Source organism: Nomascus leucogenys, chromosome 10, assembly GCF_006542625.1.
Source record: "Nomascus leucogenys isolate Asia chromosome 10, Asia_NLE_v1, whole genome shotgun sequence".
Classification (NCBI taxonomy): Eukaryota; Metazoa; Chordata; class Mammalia; order Primates; family Hylobatidae; genus Nomascus; species Nomascus leucogenys.
This window is the reverse complement of record NC_044390.1, coordinates 61,104,494-61,119,587: the sequence shown is the minus strand read 5'-3', so window position 1 is coordinate 61,119,587 and position 15,094 is coordinate 61,104,494. Positions and strand designations below refer to the sequence as shown.

At 51.0% G+C, this 15,094-nt stretch overlaps 1 protein-coding gene across 4 annotated transcripts in view; it reads right to left on the bottom strand.

Moving 5' to 3' along the window:
• COL5A3 (collagen type V alpha 3 chain) overlaps nucleotides 1–15,094 on the bottom strand; it is a 49,798-nt gene that overhangs the window by 17,094 nt on the left and 17,610 nt on the right. For 3 of the 4 annotated variants that reach the window (XR_004032017.1, XM_030820909.1, XM_030820910.1), the window contains exons 21-44: nucleotides 14,922–14,975; nucleotides 14,090–14,134; nucleotides 13,875–13,928; nucleotides 13,697–13,741; nucleotides 11,874–11,927; nucleotides 11,727–11,771; nucleotides 11,529–11,582; nucleotides 9,774–9,818; nucleotides 9,614–9,667; nucleotides 9,376–9,483; nucleotides 8,903–8,956; nucleotides 5,339–5,392; nucleotides 4,365–4,409; nucleotides 4,082–4,135; nucleotides 3,924–3,968; nucleotides 3,268–3,321; nucleotides 3,113–3,166; nucleotides 2,633–2,686; nucleotides 2,401–2,508; nucleotides 2,162–2,251; nucleotides 1,845–1,898; nucleotides 892–999; nucleotides 663–770; nucleotides 527–580 (exon numbers count right to left, since the gene is read on the bottom strand). Coding sequence is in view for 3 of the 4 variants with exons in the window: in XM_030820909.1 (XP_030676769.1) it covers nucleotides 527–580; nucleotides 663–770; nucleotides 892–999; nucleotides 1,845–1,898; nucleotides 2,162–2,251; nucleotides 2,401–2,508; nucleotides 2,633–2,686; nucleotides 3,113–3,166; nucleotides 3,268–3,321; nucleotides 3,924–3,968; nucleotides 4,082–4,135; nucleotides 4,365–4,409; nucleotides 5,339–5,392; nucleotides 8,903–8,956; nucleotides 9,376–9,483; nucleotides 9,614–9,667; nucleotides 9,774–9,818; nucleotides 11,529–11,582; nucleotides 11,727–11,771; nucleotides 11,874–11,927; nucleotides 13,697–13,741; nucleotides 13,875–13,928; nucleotides 14,090–14,134; nucleotides 14,922–14,975 (1,494 nt within the window). In the remaining variant the exon portion in view is untranslated. The remainder of the gene's footprint in view (nucleotides 1–526; nucleotides 581–662; nucleotides 771–891; nucleotides 1,000–1,844; nucleotides 1,899–2,161; nucleotides 2,252–2,400; nucleotides 2,509–2,632; nucleotides 2,687–3,112; nucleotides 3,167–3,267; nucleotides 3,322–3,923; nucleotides 3,969–4,081; nucleotides 4,136–4,364; nucleotides 4,410–5,338; nucleotides 5,393–8,902; nucleotides 8,957–9,375; nucleotides 9,484–9,613; nucleotides 9,668–9,773; nucleotides 9,819–11,528; nucleotides 11,583–11,726; nucleotides 11,772–11,873; nucleotides 11,928–13,696; nucleotides 13,742–13,874; nucleotides 13,929–14,089; nucleotides 14,135–14,921; nucleotides 14,976–15,094) is intronic. The other variant, XM_030820911.1, reaches the window with a different exon arrangement.

The window sequence follows — 15,094 nt, the reverse complement described above, 5'->3', positions numbered from 1 at the left end:
CTACATCCCCCCAAATCCTGTCTTCTCAGCCACCAACTGATGGGATCAGACAGACGTCTGTCCTAAGCCCAGCCCTGGCCACAAGTTCCACCAAGACCCAGGGACAAAGCTGGCTCAATGATGCAAGACACTGGAGCTGACATTTGGGGCGGGGGGAAGTTGGGTATCAGATGCCTCAGTGCCTGCAATGCAGAGTCACAGGCAGAGGGAAGGATGTGTCACTAAGACTGCAGAAGGAGTATACCTGCACCCCAGTGCCTTTCCAGTTCTTTGGGAGCCCCAGCTATCCCTATCCTGTCTGCAGCTGGGTTCTGTGGACCCATTGCTCTGTGGACCCATTGCTCCGTGGACCCATTGCTCCAGGCAGCTCGAGTACCTTCTGTTGCATGTAGGTGTCAAGATGGTACCCGAGAAGGCAGAAAACTCCATGGCCTCTCCTACCCCATGGAGAATGATCTCTACATCCCTGGCCTCCTCTCTTTTCTGCTACCTACCCCACCCTGCCTCACTGGGGATCTTCACTCACCGCATCTCCTTTATCGCCTTTACTCCCCTTGTGTCCGGGGGCGCCCACATCCCCCTGCAGAGGAAATGGGATGAAGGACCCAGCTTTCATTCACCCCCATCCTCCCCTGGACCCTTCCTCTCTGTGAACCCCTCACCTTGTCCCCTTCCTCGCCAGAAGGCCCAGCAGCTCCAGAGGGTCCCAGAGGCCCCAGCGGCCCTGGGATCCCATCTTTGCCAGTGGGGCCAGGGGGGCCACGTTCTCCCTGTTATGGGGGATGGAAACGGGGATGTCAGGGCAGGAATGTCCTGCAGGAGCCATGTCCTGGGATATGGCAGGGCCAGACCCTGAGGAGGCCCTAGGAATGGGATGGGCAAGTCACTTACCGGGGACCCCTTCTCGCCTGCAGGGCCAACGGGGCCTTGGCTGCCACTTTGGCCAGGAAGTCCAATGCCTCCTGCTGGGCCCAAAGGACCCCGCTCACCAGGGGAGCCCTGAGAACAGGGGTGATGAGTCAGGAATAATACCAGTAGTAGCTCTCCTTTATGGAGGGTTTTTAAGCCACCAGGCACTGAGTTCTGAGGTTACCAGGATTGTATCTAACCTGTTCCCTTCGCAGCAGCCAGAGGGTGCCTGTGAGCACTTGAGGGGCAGGGCATATTCCTCTCCTGCTCAAGAACCCTCCACGGCTCCCGTCTCACTTAGAACAAAAGCCAAAGTCCTCCTAGCAGCCTATATATATATATATTTGTAGAGACAGGACCTGGCTATGTTGCCCAGGCTGGTCTCAAACTCCTGGGCTCAAGCGATCCTCCAGCCTCAGCCTCCCAAAGAGCTGGGATTATAGGCATGAGCCACTACACTTGGCCCCAGAAAAGGGGTTTTTATATGTTGATGGCCAATGCACAGGTAAGTATTTGTTGGATAAATGATCTCAATGAGGTTTGTGATCATACATGCGACGAGGCTTCTCATCATGGCTATTTTACAGACAAGGAAACTGAGGCTTGCCAAGGAATACAATGGCCCAGCCAGTGAGCAACAGAACTAACCTTGGCTCACTGCAACCTCCACCTCCCAGGTTCAAGTGATTCTCCTGCCTCAGCCTCTAGAGTAGTAGCTGGGATTACAGGCATCCGCGGCCATGTCTGGCTAATTTTTGTATTTTTAGTAGAGACGGGGTTCCACCATGTTGGCCAGGCTGATCTTGAACTCCTGAACTCAAGTGATCTGCCTGCCTCGGCCTCCATCATGGGTTTTATCATGACAATGTCAAGCTTCCAAGACACCTTAAGTCCCCTCCCCCCTGCCCCCACCCAGCACATGGGGTTATACTTACATTGGCCCCCACGGGTCCTGGGGGGCCCTTATCACCCTTTAAGCCAGTAGATCCCTGAAGGAGATAATTCACAGTTAAGAGACTCCCAAGGGTGTCCCCAGGTCCTGTCTTCTTCTGTGGGGAGCTCACAGTCCCCACCTCTCTCTTGGGACTGGACACTGAGCTTTGAGGGGGTCTGCCTTCCCCAGTCTCCTCCACCATTTTTTTTGCTTTCATCATTTCCCGCACCCCAAATGCCATTCCCCCATCCCTCCCCTGACCACCCCCATCCTTTCCTTCTCTAAGGGACATGCAGGAGGGTCTCCAAAGATACTCACCGGGTCCCCAGGGCCCCCCTTGGGGCCGGGAAAGCCCCTGAGTCCAGCTGGCCCTTCCTTCCCAAGGGGTCCTGGTGGTCCCAGGTCCCCCTACAGGAGGGCAAAGGAGGGAAGTCAAGCTCCAGGGAGGGATGTCTCCCTCCAATCTGTGACTCAGGGCCCCTCCCCCATGAGCCTGATTCCGAGCCCTTGGTTGATCTTGGATGTTCAACCAAGATCTCCAATGGACAGTGTCTCACCTTGGCCCCCTCTCTGCCTTCCAGGCCAGGAAGACCTTGTTCACCAGGAGGTCCAGGGGGGCCTGGAGGCCCCCTTTCACCCAGAGGTCCCACTTCTCCTGTCTTTCCCTGGTGAGGGAGAAGGCTCCTGTTGAGTGGGGGTGGCCTAGGGGAGTCGCTTAGGAGCCCAGCTTTCCCCTAAATATCCCCCGACTGGCACAAAACAAGGGAGGTTTATGGAGTCCACTCTGACCTGAGGGCCTAAGACACCAGCTGGTCCAGGAGGGCCTGTCTGACCTTGGAAGCCCTAGAGAGAAAAATTAAATGCGGGGGTGGTGTTACATGGGGAAGGGCTGGAGGAGGGGGAGACAGGGAAGGCCTGATAGAATCAGGAATCTGGCCAGGTCCGGTGGCTCACGCCTGTAATCCCAGCACTTTGGGAGGCAGAGGCAGGTGGGTCACATGAAGCCGGGAGTTTGAGAGCAGCCTGGTCAACATGATGAAGCCCCGTCTCTGCTAAAAATACAAAAATTAGGCAGGCATGGTGGCACGCGCCTGTAGTCCCACTCAGGAGGCTGAGGGAGGAGAATTGCTTGAACCTGGGAGGCAAAGGTTGCGGTGAGCTGAGATTGCCTCCACTGCCCTCTAGCCTGGGTGACAGAGTGAGACTCTGTCTCAAAAAAAAAAAAAAAAAAAAAAAGGATCAGGAATCAAAGGTTGAGGGATTACTCACCAATTCTCCTCTCTGTCCAGGGTGCCCTGGTCGCCCATCTTTACCTTGGTGACCCTGGGGGATGAGGTGGGAAAGGGTTGGGGCACAGATACAGGGCTTCCTCCCTTCCCACATCCTCCACCCACCCAACCCCCAGTCAGGGTGACCTCACTCACAGGGGGACCCTTTGGCCCAGGGAATCCTGGAGGGCCTTGCAGACCAGGGAGGCCCTGAAATGGAACCAGAAGTCATTATCTCATCCCTCCTGCCTCCCTGCCCACTCCCTGAGCCCCACATAATGACAACAGGATCGAGCACATATTGAGTGCTTACTGCATGCCAGGCATGGGCAGGGCATTCTCCACACAATCAGTCATTTTATTCACCACTCTAGCCCTTTGGGGTGGAGACTGAGGTTACCCTCATTTTACAGAGGAGAAAACTAAGGCCCAGAGTGGTTAAGTGACTTGCCCAAGGTCACACAGTAGGTGAGTGGCAGAGCCAGGACTTGAACTCATGGCTCTCTGACTTCAGAGGCTGTGCTCCTTCTTTTTTTCTTAAAGATGGAGTCTTGCTCTGTCACCCAAGCTGGAGTGCAGTGGTGTGATTAGCTCACTGCAGGTTCCAACTCCTGGGCTCAAGAAATCCTCTCATTTCAGCTTCCAGTGTAGGTGGGACTACAGGCGTGCACCACCACACCCAATCAAGCTGTGCTCTTACAACTGCATTATAATGTCTCTTCATCTCTTGGGCTTGTCCTCCACTCAGAATCTCTCTCTCTCTCTGTCACACACACACACGCACATTCACACACACACACACACACACTCACCTTTTCTCCAGGGATCCCAGGGGCTCCGTCCTGGCCCACATCGCCCTAGGACAGAGTGAATGAGACTCAGTCCCCAGAACAAACTCAACTGGGAAGAATTTGGAGGGACTGGCTGAGCCTGGGGCATGGGGGGCCTTGATTGCCCACCCATCCCATACCTTGGGGCCTGGTTGCCCTGTGGCACCCGGTTGCCCCCTCTCTCCACGGGAGCCCTGAACAAAAAAAAAAGGGCAAAGATCAGATACGAGGGGGTGGGGGAGCCTGGGAGATGAAACCAAATCTTCCAGGTCCCCTCCCCTTGTGACTCCCTCTCCTGCCCGACCAGGGACATTGATATAACCCAAACCCTTTCCCTGCCCACAGATGACCTCTCCACTACCTTTCCTTCCCAGCCCTGTCCCCAAGTCCCAGCAGGGTAGGGGGCACTGTCTATTTTCTTACTGGTGGTCCCCGCTCTCCTTCCAGGCCTGGCTGCCCTGCCTTTCCCTGAAAATGAATTGTAAGAGAGAGAGCAGAAGAGAGTTAGAGTGCAAAGGCATGACGCAAACGCAAAAAGGCACCCAGTCACAGACCCAGAAAGCTGTCTGCCACATATTTATTCACAAGCCTTTCAGTCATACACATACACACACATACAACTTATACTCAAAACCATGCAAAGATCTTAAACACACAATTACAACTATGATTGCAACTACAGAGTACAAACGTGCAAGCATGTTTGCCCACAAGACATATATTGATCACAGCTGTGCAGTATGCATACATGATTGCATGTAATCATGGCATGCATTTGGCAATCCACAGCCTGAAGATGACACAGAACTCATCGTGCAATACATCTCTTGCACACTTGTATACCCACTGTAAACACATGCAGGCCTGGATTCAGCTGAGGACTTTGTCTTGGTAAGCACAGCAGTATACATACACTCATGTACATACATACAATGTTCATTAACACTGTTACAATACACACATAGCAACACAAATACAATACATGCCTGTATACACATCACTCAGTGTGCACAGAAACACATGTGTATACACATGTCCTTTCACGCATGTGTACCAGCTTCTTGCACACATTTATGCCCACCATCATGCAAAGTGCATGCAGATTCATGCCCTTGTTCACCCAGGCACAGGCCTGCAGGTTGCGGCATTCAAACCCTGTCTCATCTATATTGAAAGATACATGAAACGCATATACATGTACTTACAGTCATATTCATGATAATACCATGTGTAATCACCTACATGTGTCATGCATTGCATATAATAGCATGTGTGCACACAAGTGCTTCCAGGCATAGACACAAACACCCAGGGTCCACCCATCATCAGACACAACCACACATGCTGTTCCCCTTGGACAAATTCGCCCCTCTCCCTTACCCCGGGTCATAACTCACCAACTTCCCTTTCTCTCCTATGGGTCCTAGGGGCCCGGGAAATCCAATGGATCCCTGAGTAGAGAGAATTAGAAAGAAGACATGAGGGTGAGGAGTGAGTGGTGGGTGGAATTGGCCCCTCATACCATCCTTTGCGGCATTTCCAGGTCAGTGATTCCAGAAGCTTCCTTGGTCCCTACAGCCCCAGCCTCCTACAAGGCAGCCCTCTTCTCTCCTCTCCCTTCCTCTCCTCCCTTCTCATTTCACTGCAGCCCTTTGCACTGGCTGCTTTTTTTGGCTGAAATGCTCGTCTCTTAGGTCTCCACAAAGTCAGCCACTCCTGACCATTTAGCTCTCATTCAGATGTCACCTCCTTAGAATGCCTTTCTGCCACCATCCTGGCTTCCACATTGCCGAAGTCACCCTCTGTCTGTCACATTGTGCTATTTTGTTTTCCCAAGAACACTTGCATTGAAATGACCCTTATTGACTTATTTATTCAATGCCTGTTTTCCCTCACTGTGACATAGCTCACTGGTCTTATTCCCCACTGCCTGGCACACGGTGAGTGCTTTTTAATATTTGTTAGCTGACTCCAGTCGATGCTGGAGGAACCCTTCCTCCACCTGGGGGAAGACATCACAGGCTCTGATATCCTCTCCCACACCTCACTGTGCAGACTGAGTTCAGATCAGAAAAGACAGTTGCCCAAGTTGCCCAGTCTGTGGTGGCATGCCGCCTCAAAGCCCATTTCAGGCTCCCTCTACTCTCCCTTCCCATCTGGGGGTTCCATGGTCTCTATACTCTTTTTTTGTTTGTTTTATTTTTAAGAGACAGAGTCTCACTTTGTCACGCAGGCTGGAGTGCAGTGGTGCAATCGTAGCTCACTGCAGCTTCAACCTTTTGGGCTTAAGTGATCCTCCTGCCTCAACCTCCTGAATAGCTGGGACTACAGGTTCAAGCCACCATGTCCAGCTAATTTTTAAAATAAATGTTTAGTAGATATGGGGTCTCACTATGTTGCCCAGGCTGGTCTTGAACTCCTGGCCTCTAGTGATTCTCCTACCACAGCCTCTGAAAGTGCTGAGATTACAGGTGTGAGCCACCAACCTGGCCCCAACACTCTTCAAAGATCCTGAACACATGCACACAAGGACCTTCTAAAATCTTAGTCTATGCCAGGTACAGTGGCTTACGTTTATAATCCCAGCACTTTGGGAGGCCAAGGTAGAAAGCAAGCAAGCAGAAAGGAAGAAAGAGAAAGAAAAGAAAGAAAGAAAGAAAGAAAGAAAGAAAGAAAGAAAGAAAGAAAGAAAGAAAGAAAACAAAAGGAGGAAAGAAAGAAAGAAAGAAAGAGAAAGAGAAAGAAAGAAAGAAAGAAAGAAAAGAAAGAAAGGAAAGAAAGAGAGAGAGAAAGACAGAAAGAAAGAAAAAGAAAGAAAGAAAGAAAGAGAAAGAAAGAAAGAAGAAAGAAAAGAAAAGAAAAAAGAGAGGGGGACGCAGGGAGGGAGGGAGGGAGGGAAGGAAGGAAGGAAGGAAGGAAGGAAGGAGAATAAAGTTGTCCATCAAAACCAAGTTAAAAGTTTTTTTCCCAATCGTTAAAAAGAAAAAAAAAATCTAAGTTAAAGGAAAAGGAGTCAATCTAAAGGGGAATCACTGAAAAAAAAAAAAAAAAAAAAAACACCACTGTCAAATCCAATGTAGGCAAGATAACTATCAGCTCAACAGAGCAAAAATGTGAAACTCTAGGAGGATTCTGCACTCAAATATCTTCCCAAATGTCTATTGTTTTTTCTTTTGAGACAGAGTCTCACTCTGTTGCCCAGGATAGAGTAAGTGGCGGGATCTCAGCTCACTGCATCCTCCACTTCCCGGGCTCGAGCAATTCTCCTGCCTCAGCCTCCATGTACCTGGGATTACAGGCACCTGCCACTGCACCCAGCTAATTCTTGTATTTTTAGTAGAGATGGGGTTCTGCCATGTTGGCCAGGCTGGTGGTGAACTCCCGACCTCAGGTGATCCACCCGCCTCAGCCTCCCAAAGTGCTGGGATTACAGCCATGAGCCACCGCGCCCAGCCCCAAATGTCTTTAGGTTTCTGCTCTACTCTATAGAAACAGAACTCATCAGGGATATAATATGGGTATAGTTTAGGCAGAAAAATGAATCTCATCAGTGTCCTCACCCATCAAAACATTGGCAAAAAAATGTTATGTTTTTGTATAAGTACGTTTTTGCATAAGTATATTTGACTATAAGTTATAATTAATTCAAGATATATAAGATGTGTATTTTATGATTCTATGATTCTCCCCTTTAATTGACTTTGTTGGTGAATGAAACTTAATCCCACCAAATAAAGGGATCCTACAGTTTTATAATCACTGTCATCATCACCATTATCAACATTATTATAATCAAATTGATGAGGTGGAAATTACTGGGATGTCTGTTTCACAGCAGAGAAAACAGGCTCAAGAAACTTGCCCAAGATCACACAGCAGGTAAGAGGGCATTTGACCCCAAGTCTATCTGAGGTCAAAGCTCACTTTTTAAAAAAATTTTTGAGACAGAGCCCCCCCTCTGTCACCCATGCTGGGGTGCAGTGGCTCGATCATAGCTCACTGCAGGCTCAATCTCCTTGGGCTCAGGTGATCCTGCCATCTCAGCCTCCCAAGTAGCTGGGACCACATCTGGCTAATTTTTTTTTTTTTTTTTTTTTTTTGTGATGGAATCTTGCTTTGTCACCAGGCTGGAGTGCAGTGGTGCAATCTTGGCTCACCGCAACCTCTGCCTCCTGGGGTCAAACAATTCTCCTGTCTCAGCCTCTTGGGTAGCTGGGATTATAGGCACATGCTACTATGCCCAGCTAATTTTTTTGTATTTTTAGTAGCAACAGGGTTTCACCACATTGGCCAGGCTGGTCTCAAACTCCTGATCCGCCTGCCTCTACCTCCCAAAGTGTTGGGATTACAGGTGTGAGCCACCGCCCCTGGCCACATCTGGCTAATTTTTTTTTTTTTTTAGATGGAGTTTTGTTCTTGTTGCCCAGGCTGGAGTGCAATGGTGCAATCTCAGCTCACCACAACCTCTGCCTCCCGGGTTCAAGTGATTCTCCTGCCTCAGCCTCCCGAGTGGCCAGGATTACAGGTATGCACCACCACACCCAGCTAATTTTGTATTTTTAGTAGAGACGGGGTTTCTCCATGTTGGCCAGGCTGGTCTCTAACTCCTGACCTCAAGTGATCCGCCTGCCTCTGCCTCCCAAAGTGTTGGGCTTACAGCCATGAGCCACCGTGCCCAGCCACATCTGGCTAATTTTTGTGTGCTTTCGTAGAGACAACGTTTTGCCATGTTGCCCAGTCTGGTCTTGAACTCCTGGGCTCAAGCAATCCTCTCACCTCAGCCTCTCAGGGTGCTGGGATTATAGGCATGAGCCACTATGCCTGGCCAAAGCCCACATTTTACATTCTGTCAGTGACCCTTGGGGTGGTAGCTCATCCCCCAAGACCACAGCCTGGATCCCCAGATGCTAGTCTCTGAATCCTGCCCATCTCCATCTCCACCCCCACCCCCAGCTTCCTACCTTAGGCCCAGGGCGTCCTGGATAACCTGGGAGGCCTGGCACCCCAAGCTTGCCCTGCAGAAAGGTTATGGGACAAAGGTCAGAAATTGCAACCTGGAGGTCAGAGGCGGAAAGGTCGGGCTGGCTGGGGCATGGTGAATGGGCTAATGGGATGGGAATTGGGGAAACAAGGTTCAAGTCCTCGCTCCTGCCTGCTAGGGGCATGTCCTTGGGCAGGACATTCAGCCATTCCAAGTCTCAGTTTTCCTCGTCTGTAAAATGGGATGAAAATGCCTATTGCATGTGGTGGTTATGGAGATGAACACATAAGTTGCGTGCATCAAATTTCTCTGTAATGCTGAGCTGAGGAATTAAAGATGACAAGGTTGGTGGCAACCTCCTGAGGTCGAAGGTATAATAAAAGGGCAAAGGGCAGAGGGAAAAGGTTGGGAACACCTTGACTGTGGGAGGCTAGAGGGTGGAGAGTCATTTACCTTCTCCCCAGCTGAGCCTGGGGGCCCCTCCTGGCCAGCCTGCCCCGCCTGCCCCTTCGGCCCCTCAGGACCATCCTCTCCCCGGGGACCTGGAGCTCCGGGTTTCCCCTGGAAGAAACAGGAGAGTCTTTAATATCCATCTTTTGTCTTCTTGCTCTGTCTAGCCCCAGCTCATCCCCTCCCTATCTTCCCCGAGCCCCCCAGACCCACACCACCCCTCATCTGGAGCTGGTCTTACCTGATCACCTTTGAGCCCCACATCGCCCTTGAAGCCTGGGAAGCCATCCTCTCCCTGGGTGGGAGAGACAGAGGCCAGAGTGAGGGCCTCGGGGAAGGGACACAACCAGGACCCCATGATTGGGACTCCCTCTCCTCTGATGAATTCCTTCTCTCCTCACCTTCTCGCCTTTCTCCCCCTGGAGGCCCCGGTTGCCTGAAGTGCCCTGAAAAATAAAAAAAAAAGCTCTCAAGCCTCTTCCCTGCTTAAGAAGGGAACCAAACTCAGTCCCGTGCTCTAAAGCAGCCAGGATAGTCCCAAGAGGATGCTAGGCAGAAGCTGGGAGGGGCAGCTTCAGAAGAAATGATCTTTCCCCAGAGGCCCCTCCCTCCCCAGTAGAGGCCTCCCAAGGTCATCTGTGCGGGGGCGTGCAGGGAAGGCCAAATTTCCAAGTAAGTGATTCCCATCTCCTGGAGACGCTTTGTCCACAGTTCCTTCTGGCAGGAGAAAGAGGATGAACATTCCAGGCCCGGACCTCATTATAAAGGCAAAGGAATGTTCCCCATTGTGCCAGCGACAAGGCAACTCTGCTTGGCAACCAGACGACCTCTGTGCTTGGCTATGGAGAGAGCGCTTAGTTCAAGTCTGGATGCTGCTCGCACCAAACTGAAAACTGCACTTGGCTGCAACATCTCTGAGCTCAGCGGGCTACAATGAAACTGCGCTTGGATACAATACAACCCATGTGGTTAGTCTCCAGCCACAGAGAAATTCACTTGATCACAATGTAACTGAGCTTGGCTACAAGTTGTTCTCTAGCTTTGGCTACAGTGTAACTAACTAGACTCAACTACAACACAGGGGTTAATTAATGTAACTAGAGGCTGGGCATGGTGGCTCACGCCTGTTATCCCAACATTTTGGGAGGCAGAGGCTGGAGGATTGCTTGAGCCCAGGAGTTCCAGACCAGCCTGGGCAACATAGGAAAACCTCATTTATACAAAAAGTCCAAAAAAAAAAAAAAAAAACGGTAGTCGGATGTGGTGACATGCACCTGTAGTCCCAGCTACCTGGGAGGGTGAGGTGGGAGGACTGATGGAGCCCGTGAGCTCCAGGCTGCAGTGAGTGAACTGTGATGGTGGTACTGCACTCCAGCGTGGGCAACAGAGTGAGACTCTGTCTCAAGAATCATAATAATCAAACAAAAAAACTGCCAAGCCTGGTGGGGATACACCTATAGTCCTAGCTATTCAGGAGGCTAAAGTGAGGGGATTACTTGAGCATGGGAGTTCAAGGCTGCAGTGAGCCATGATTATGCTACTATATTCCAGCCTGGGCAACAGAGAAGACCCTGTCTCTGAAAAAATAAAACATTTAGGGCTGGGCATGGTGGCTCACGCCTGTAATCCCAGCACTTTGGGAAGCCAAGGACGGTGGATCGCCTGAGGTCAGGAGTTCGAGACCAGCCTGGCCAACATGGTGAAACTCTGTCTCTACTAAAAATACAAAAATTACCCAGGCATGGTGGTGCATGCCTAAAGTCCCAGCAACTCGGGAAGCTGAGGCAGGGGAATCACTTGAATCCGGGAGGAGGCAGAGGTTGCGGTGAGTTGAGATCACTCCACTGCACTCCAGCCTGGGCGACAAAGCGAGACTCTGTCTCAAAAAAAAAAAAAAGGAAAGAAAGAAAAAGGAAAAAAGAAAAGGAAGAAATGTGTTCGGCCTCTAATGGGCTTAGCTATTCTCAACAACAAGGTGACAACCACACTGTAAGGCTGTCCTTGGCTGTGCAGCTCCAAACCCCAGTCCCACTACATCTGGCCTGGCCAACTGATCCCCTCTCCACACATCCAGAAGTTTCCGATGGAGCTGCATCGCATGCCTGAACCCAAAGCTGGTAAATCACTCATACCTGCAAGCCCCCGGTATCACCTACCTTCACTCCCCGAGGTCCAGGATAGCCCGGAGGGCCTGCCGACCCTGGTGGACCCTGGGAGGAAAATAAGGTCAGTGCCATTCTAGACAGTCCTTTCCACATTCTAAGAGTCCTCATCTCTCTCCTCTGTGGCACCTGACTGCAGGTCCTGCCTCCCGATCCTCGTACCCAACCCAGCCTAACCTCCTGGTCACTCACCTGGGCCCCTTTCTCTCCCGTGGGGCCCTCATGTCCTGGGTGACCCTGGGGAAGAAACATTCTAAGTTGTCAGAGCCCAAAACTTGCCATTCCAATTCCCAAGCCTCCCCTTTCTCCTTCCTCCTTTTCCCAGCTCGTGGTTCTCACCGGAGGGCCATCGGATCCTGGGAGGCCTGGAATTCCTGGGTTTCCAGGGGGACCCTGAAAGAAGATGAACAGCAGGGGAGAGACAGAGGTGCTCAGAGCCCTGGAGCACCACTAGGATCAGATCTACGCAGACATGCAGCCGCCTCAAGGTTAGGAAATAAGCAGACCTCGCTGGCCAGGAAATCTATCCCAGCTCTGCCCAAACTTGCTGTGTGACCCCAGGCAAGCCCATTTCCCTCTCTGATCCTCAGAAATCCACTGCTTCTAGGAAGGTTACAAGGAAGAACATAAAAACAGTACAAGACTGATAGCACAACAGGGTGACTATAATCAATTATATGTCACCCCGGTTGGAGTGCAGTAGCATGATCTCAGCTCACTGCAACCTCTTCCCAGGTTCAAGTGATTCTCCTGCCTCAGCTTCTGGAGTAGCTGGGACTATAGCATCTGGCTAATTTTTGTAATTTTATTAGAGACGGGGTTTCACTATGCTGGCCAGGCTGGTCTCAAACTCCTGACCTCAAGTGATCCGCCCACCTCGGCCTCCCAAAGTGCTGAGATTACAGGCATGAGCCACTGTGCCTGGCTTCAGTAATAATTTAACTGTACATTTAAAAATAACTAAAAGAGGCCGGGCGTGGCTCACGCCTGTAATCCCAGCACTTTAGGAGGCCGAGGAGGGTAGATCACCTGAGGTCAGGAGTTCAAGACCAGCCTGGCCAACATGGTGAAACCCTGTTTCTACTGAAAATACAAAAATTAGCTGGGCCTAGTGGTGGGCACCTGTAATCCCAGCTACTTGGGAGGCTGAGGTAGGAGAATCACTTGAACCCAGGAGGTTGAGGTTGCAGTGAGCTGAGATCATGCCATTGCACTCCAGCCTGGACAACAAGAGTGAAATTCCGTCAAAAAAAAAAAAAAAAAAAAAACTAAACTAAAATGGTATAACTGGATTGTTTGTAACACAAAGAATAAATACTTGAGGGGATGGATACTACATGACATGATTCTTATGCGCATGCCTGTATCAAAATATCTCATGTACTCCATAAGTATATACCTACTATGTACCCACAAGGATAATAAATAAAATTAAATTAAAACAGTGCAAGAGACATGTTGAAATAGAGGCTTCACAGCCACACCCCTTTCTTTAAAAATGCCCAGCCAGGCATGATGGCTCTTGCCTGTAATCCCAGCATTTTGGGGGGCCAAGGCAGATGAAGTGCTTGAGCCCAGGAGTTCAAGACCAGCCTGGGCAACACAGGGAGACCCCATCTCTACAAAAAAAAGAGAAAAGAAAAATTAGCCAGGCATGGTGGCATGCGCCGATAGTCCCAGCTACTCGGGTGGCTGAGGTGGGAGAATCTCCTGCGCCCAGGGAAGCCAAGGCTGCAGTGAGGCATTATTGAGCCACTGCACTCCAGCCTGGGTGACAGAGTGAGACCCTGTCCCTGCACCCCAAAAAAAGACATGTGCAGAAAGAAGTGTGTTTGCCAGGGAAGGCGGAAGCAGATGTGCCAGGGAACAAAGATGAGACCCACAGGGCCTGTGCATCTTGGTAATATCTTCTGTGACAGGCTTCTGTGGGCTCTCTGTATCCTGACAATATCCCTTATGTGAGCTAGCCTTGGTGGGTTTCTGTTTCTTGCAACCAATCCTTCCCCAACAAGGATACTTTGTAACTCTGGGCTGGCTTAGGGAATGTTGCAGTTTATCACTATCCAGAGCTAACAGAGGGGTCCTGGTGGGAAGATTTGCTTGGCAACAGAGTTGAAGGAAGAAGACTTGAGGAGGTCGCGGTAGGTGGAGCTGTCACTCACCTTCTCCCCAGGAGTGCCGATGAGTCCCTGGGGACCGGGGAGTCCCTGGGGACAGAAAAAGAAGATGAGGGAAGGCATAAGAAAGAAGCGGTGAGCGTGGAGGTTGGTAAGCCTGGTCATGGTCTAAGGTCTGAACTGACCACTCCCATGCCCCATTATTGGGAAAGATAGTTCAAACCTGGGACCCATGGTTTCCCTGCTGTCCTGGAGGGCCTGGTTCTCCTGGAGGACCCTGGGGAGAAAGTGGGGTTTCAGTGAAGCTGAGAGGGGTCATGGTGTTGAGGTGTTAGTGAAATTGCCTTTGGGGGGTCAGTCATGGAAGGGAATAGGGATGTGGACAATCGGGGTCAGAGTGTCAGAAGGATCAGGGGTCAAAGGGCACAGGGCACGTACCACATTGCCTTTGGCACCAGGAGCACCATCAATTCCAGTCACACCCTAGGGGAAAAGAGGATGTGACACCAAGACAGAGCAACAAGCTGGGAGCCTGAGTCTGAGACACCGAGAGATGCAGGTGGAAAGGTAAGCAGGGCCGGACACTGTGGCTCGTGCTTGTAATCCCAGCATTTTGGGAGGCTGAGGCGGGTGGATCACCTGAGGTCGGGAGTTTAAGACCAGCCTGGCCAACATTGTGAAACCCCGTCTTTACTAAAAACACAAAAATTAGCCAGGCATGTAATCTCAGCTACTCAGGAGGCTGAGGCAGAAGAATAGCTTGAACTTGGGAGGTGGAGGTTGCAGTGAGCAGAGATCGCGCCACTGCACTCCAGCCTGGGTGACAAGGGCAAAACTCTGTCTAAAAAAAAAAAAAAGAAAAAAAGAAAGGTGAGCGGGCAGAGAAGCCAGCAACAGATATGGACATGCAGAGCACAGAAAAGCGAGGAAAAAAAGACAGACAGGGGGCCCAGGAACAGTGGCTCAGGCCTGTAATCCCAGCACTTTGGGAGGATCGCTTGAGGCCAGGAATTCAAGATGAGCCTGACCAACATGGTGAAACCCCGTCTCTACTAAAAATTCAAAAATTAGCCAGGTGTGGTGGTGGGTGCCTGTAGTCCCAGCTACTCAGGAGGCTGAAGCATGAGAATCGCTTGAACTCAGGAGGTGGAGGTTGCAGTGAGCTGAGATCTTGCCACTGCACTCCAGCCTGGGCGACAGAGCGAGACTCTAATCTCAAAACAAACAAACAAAAAGACAGACATGGATGCAGAGAGCCAGTGACACTCACCGGGCGACCCGTGGGGCCAGGAGAGCCTCTGGGGCCAATCAGTCCTCGTGGACCCTGCAAGGGAGCAGGCGAATTATCTCCACATCACCTCTGTGTGGCCTTGTGAGTTCCAGGGAGCCTATGAGTCCTGGGGCCCTGGGAGTCCTGACTCCCTCCCCTGCACCAAGCAAGGG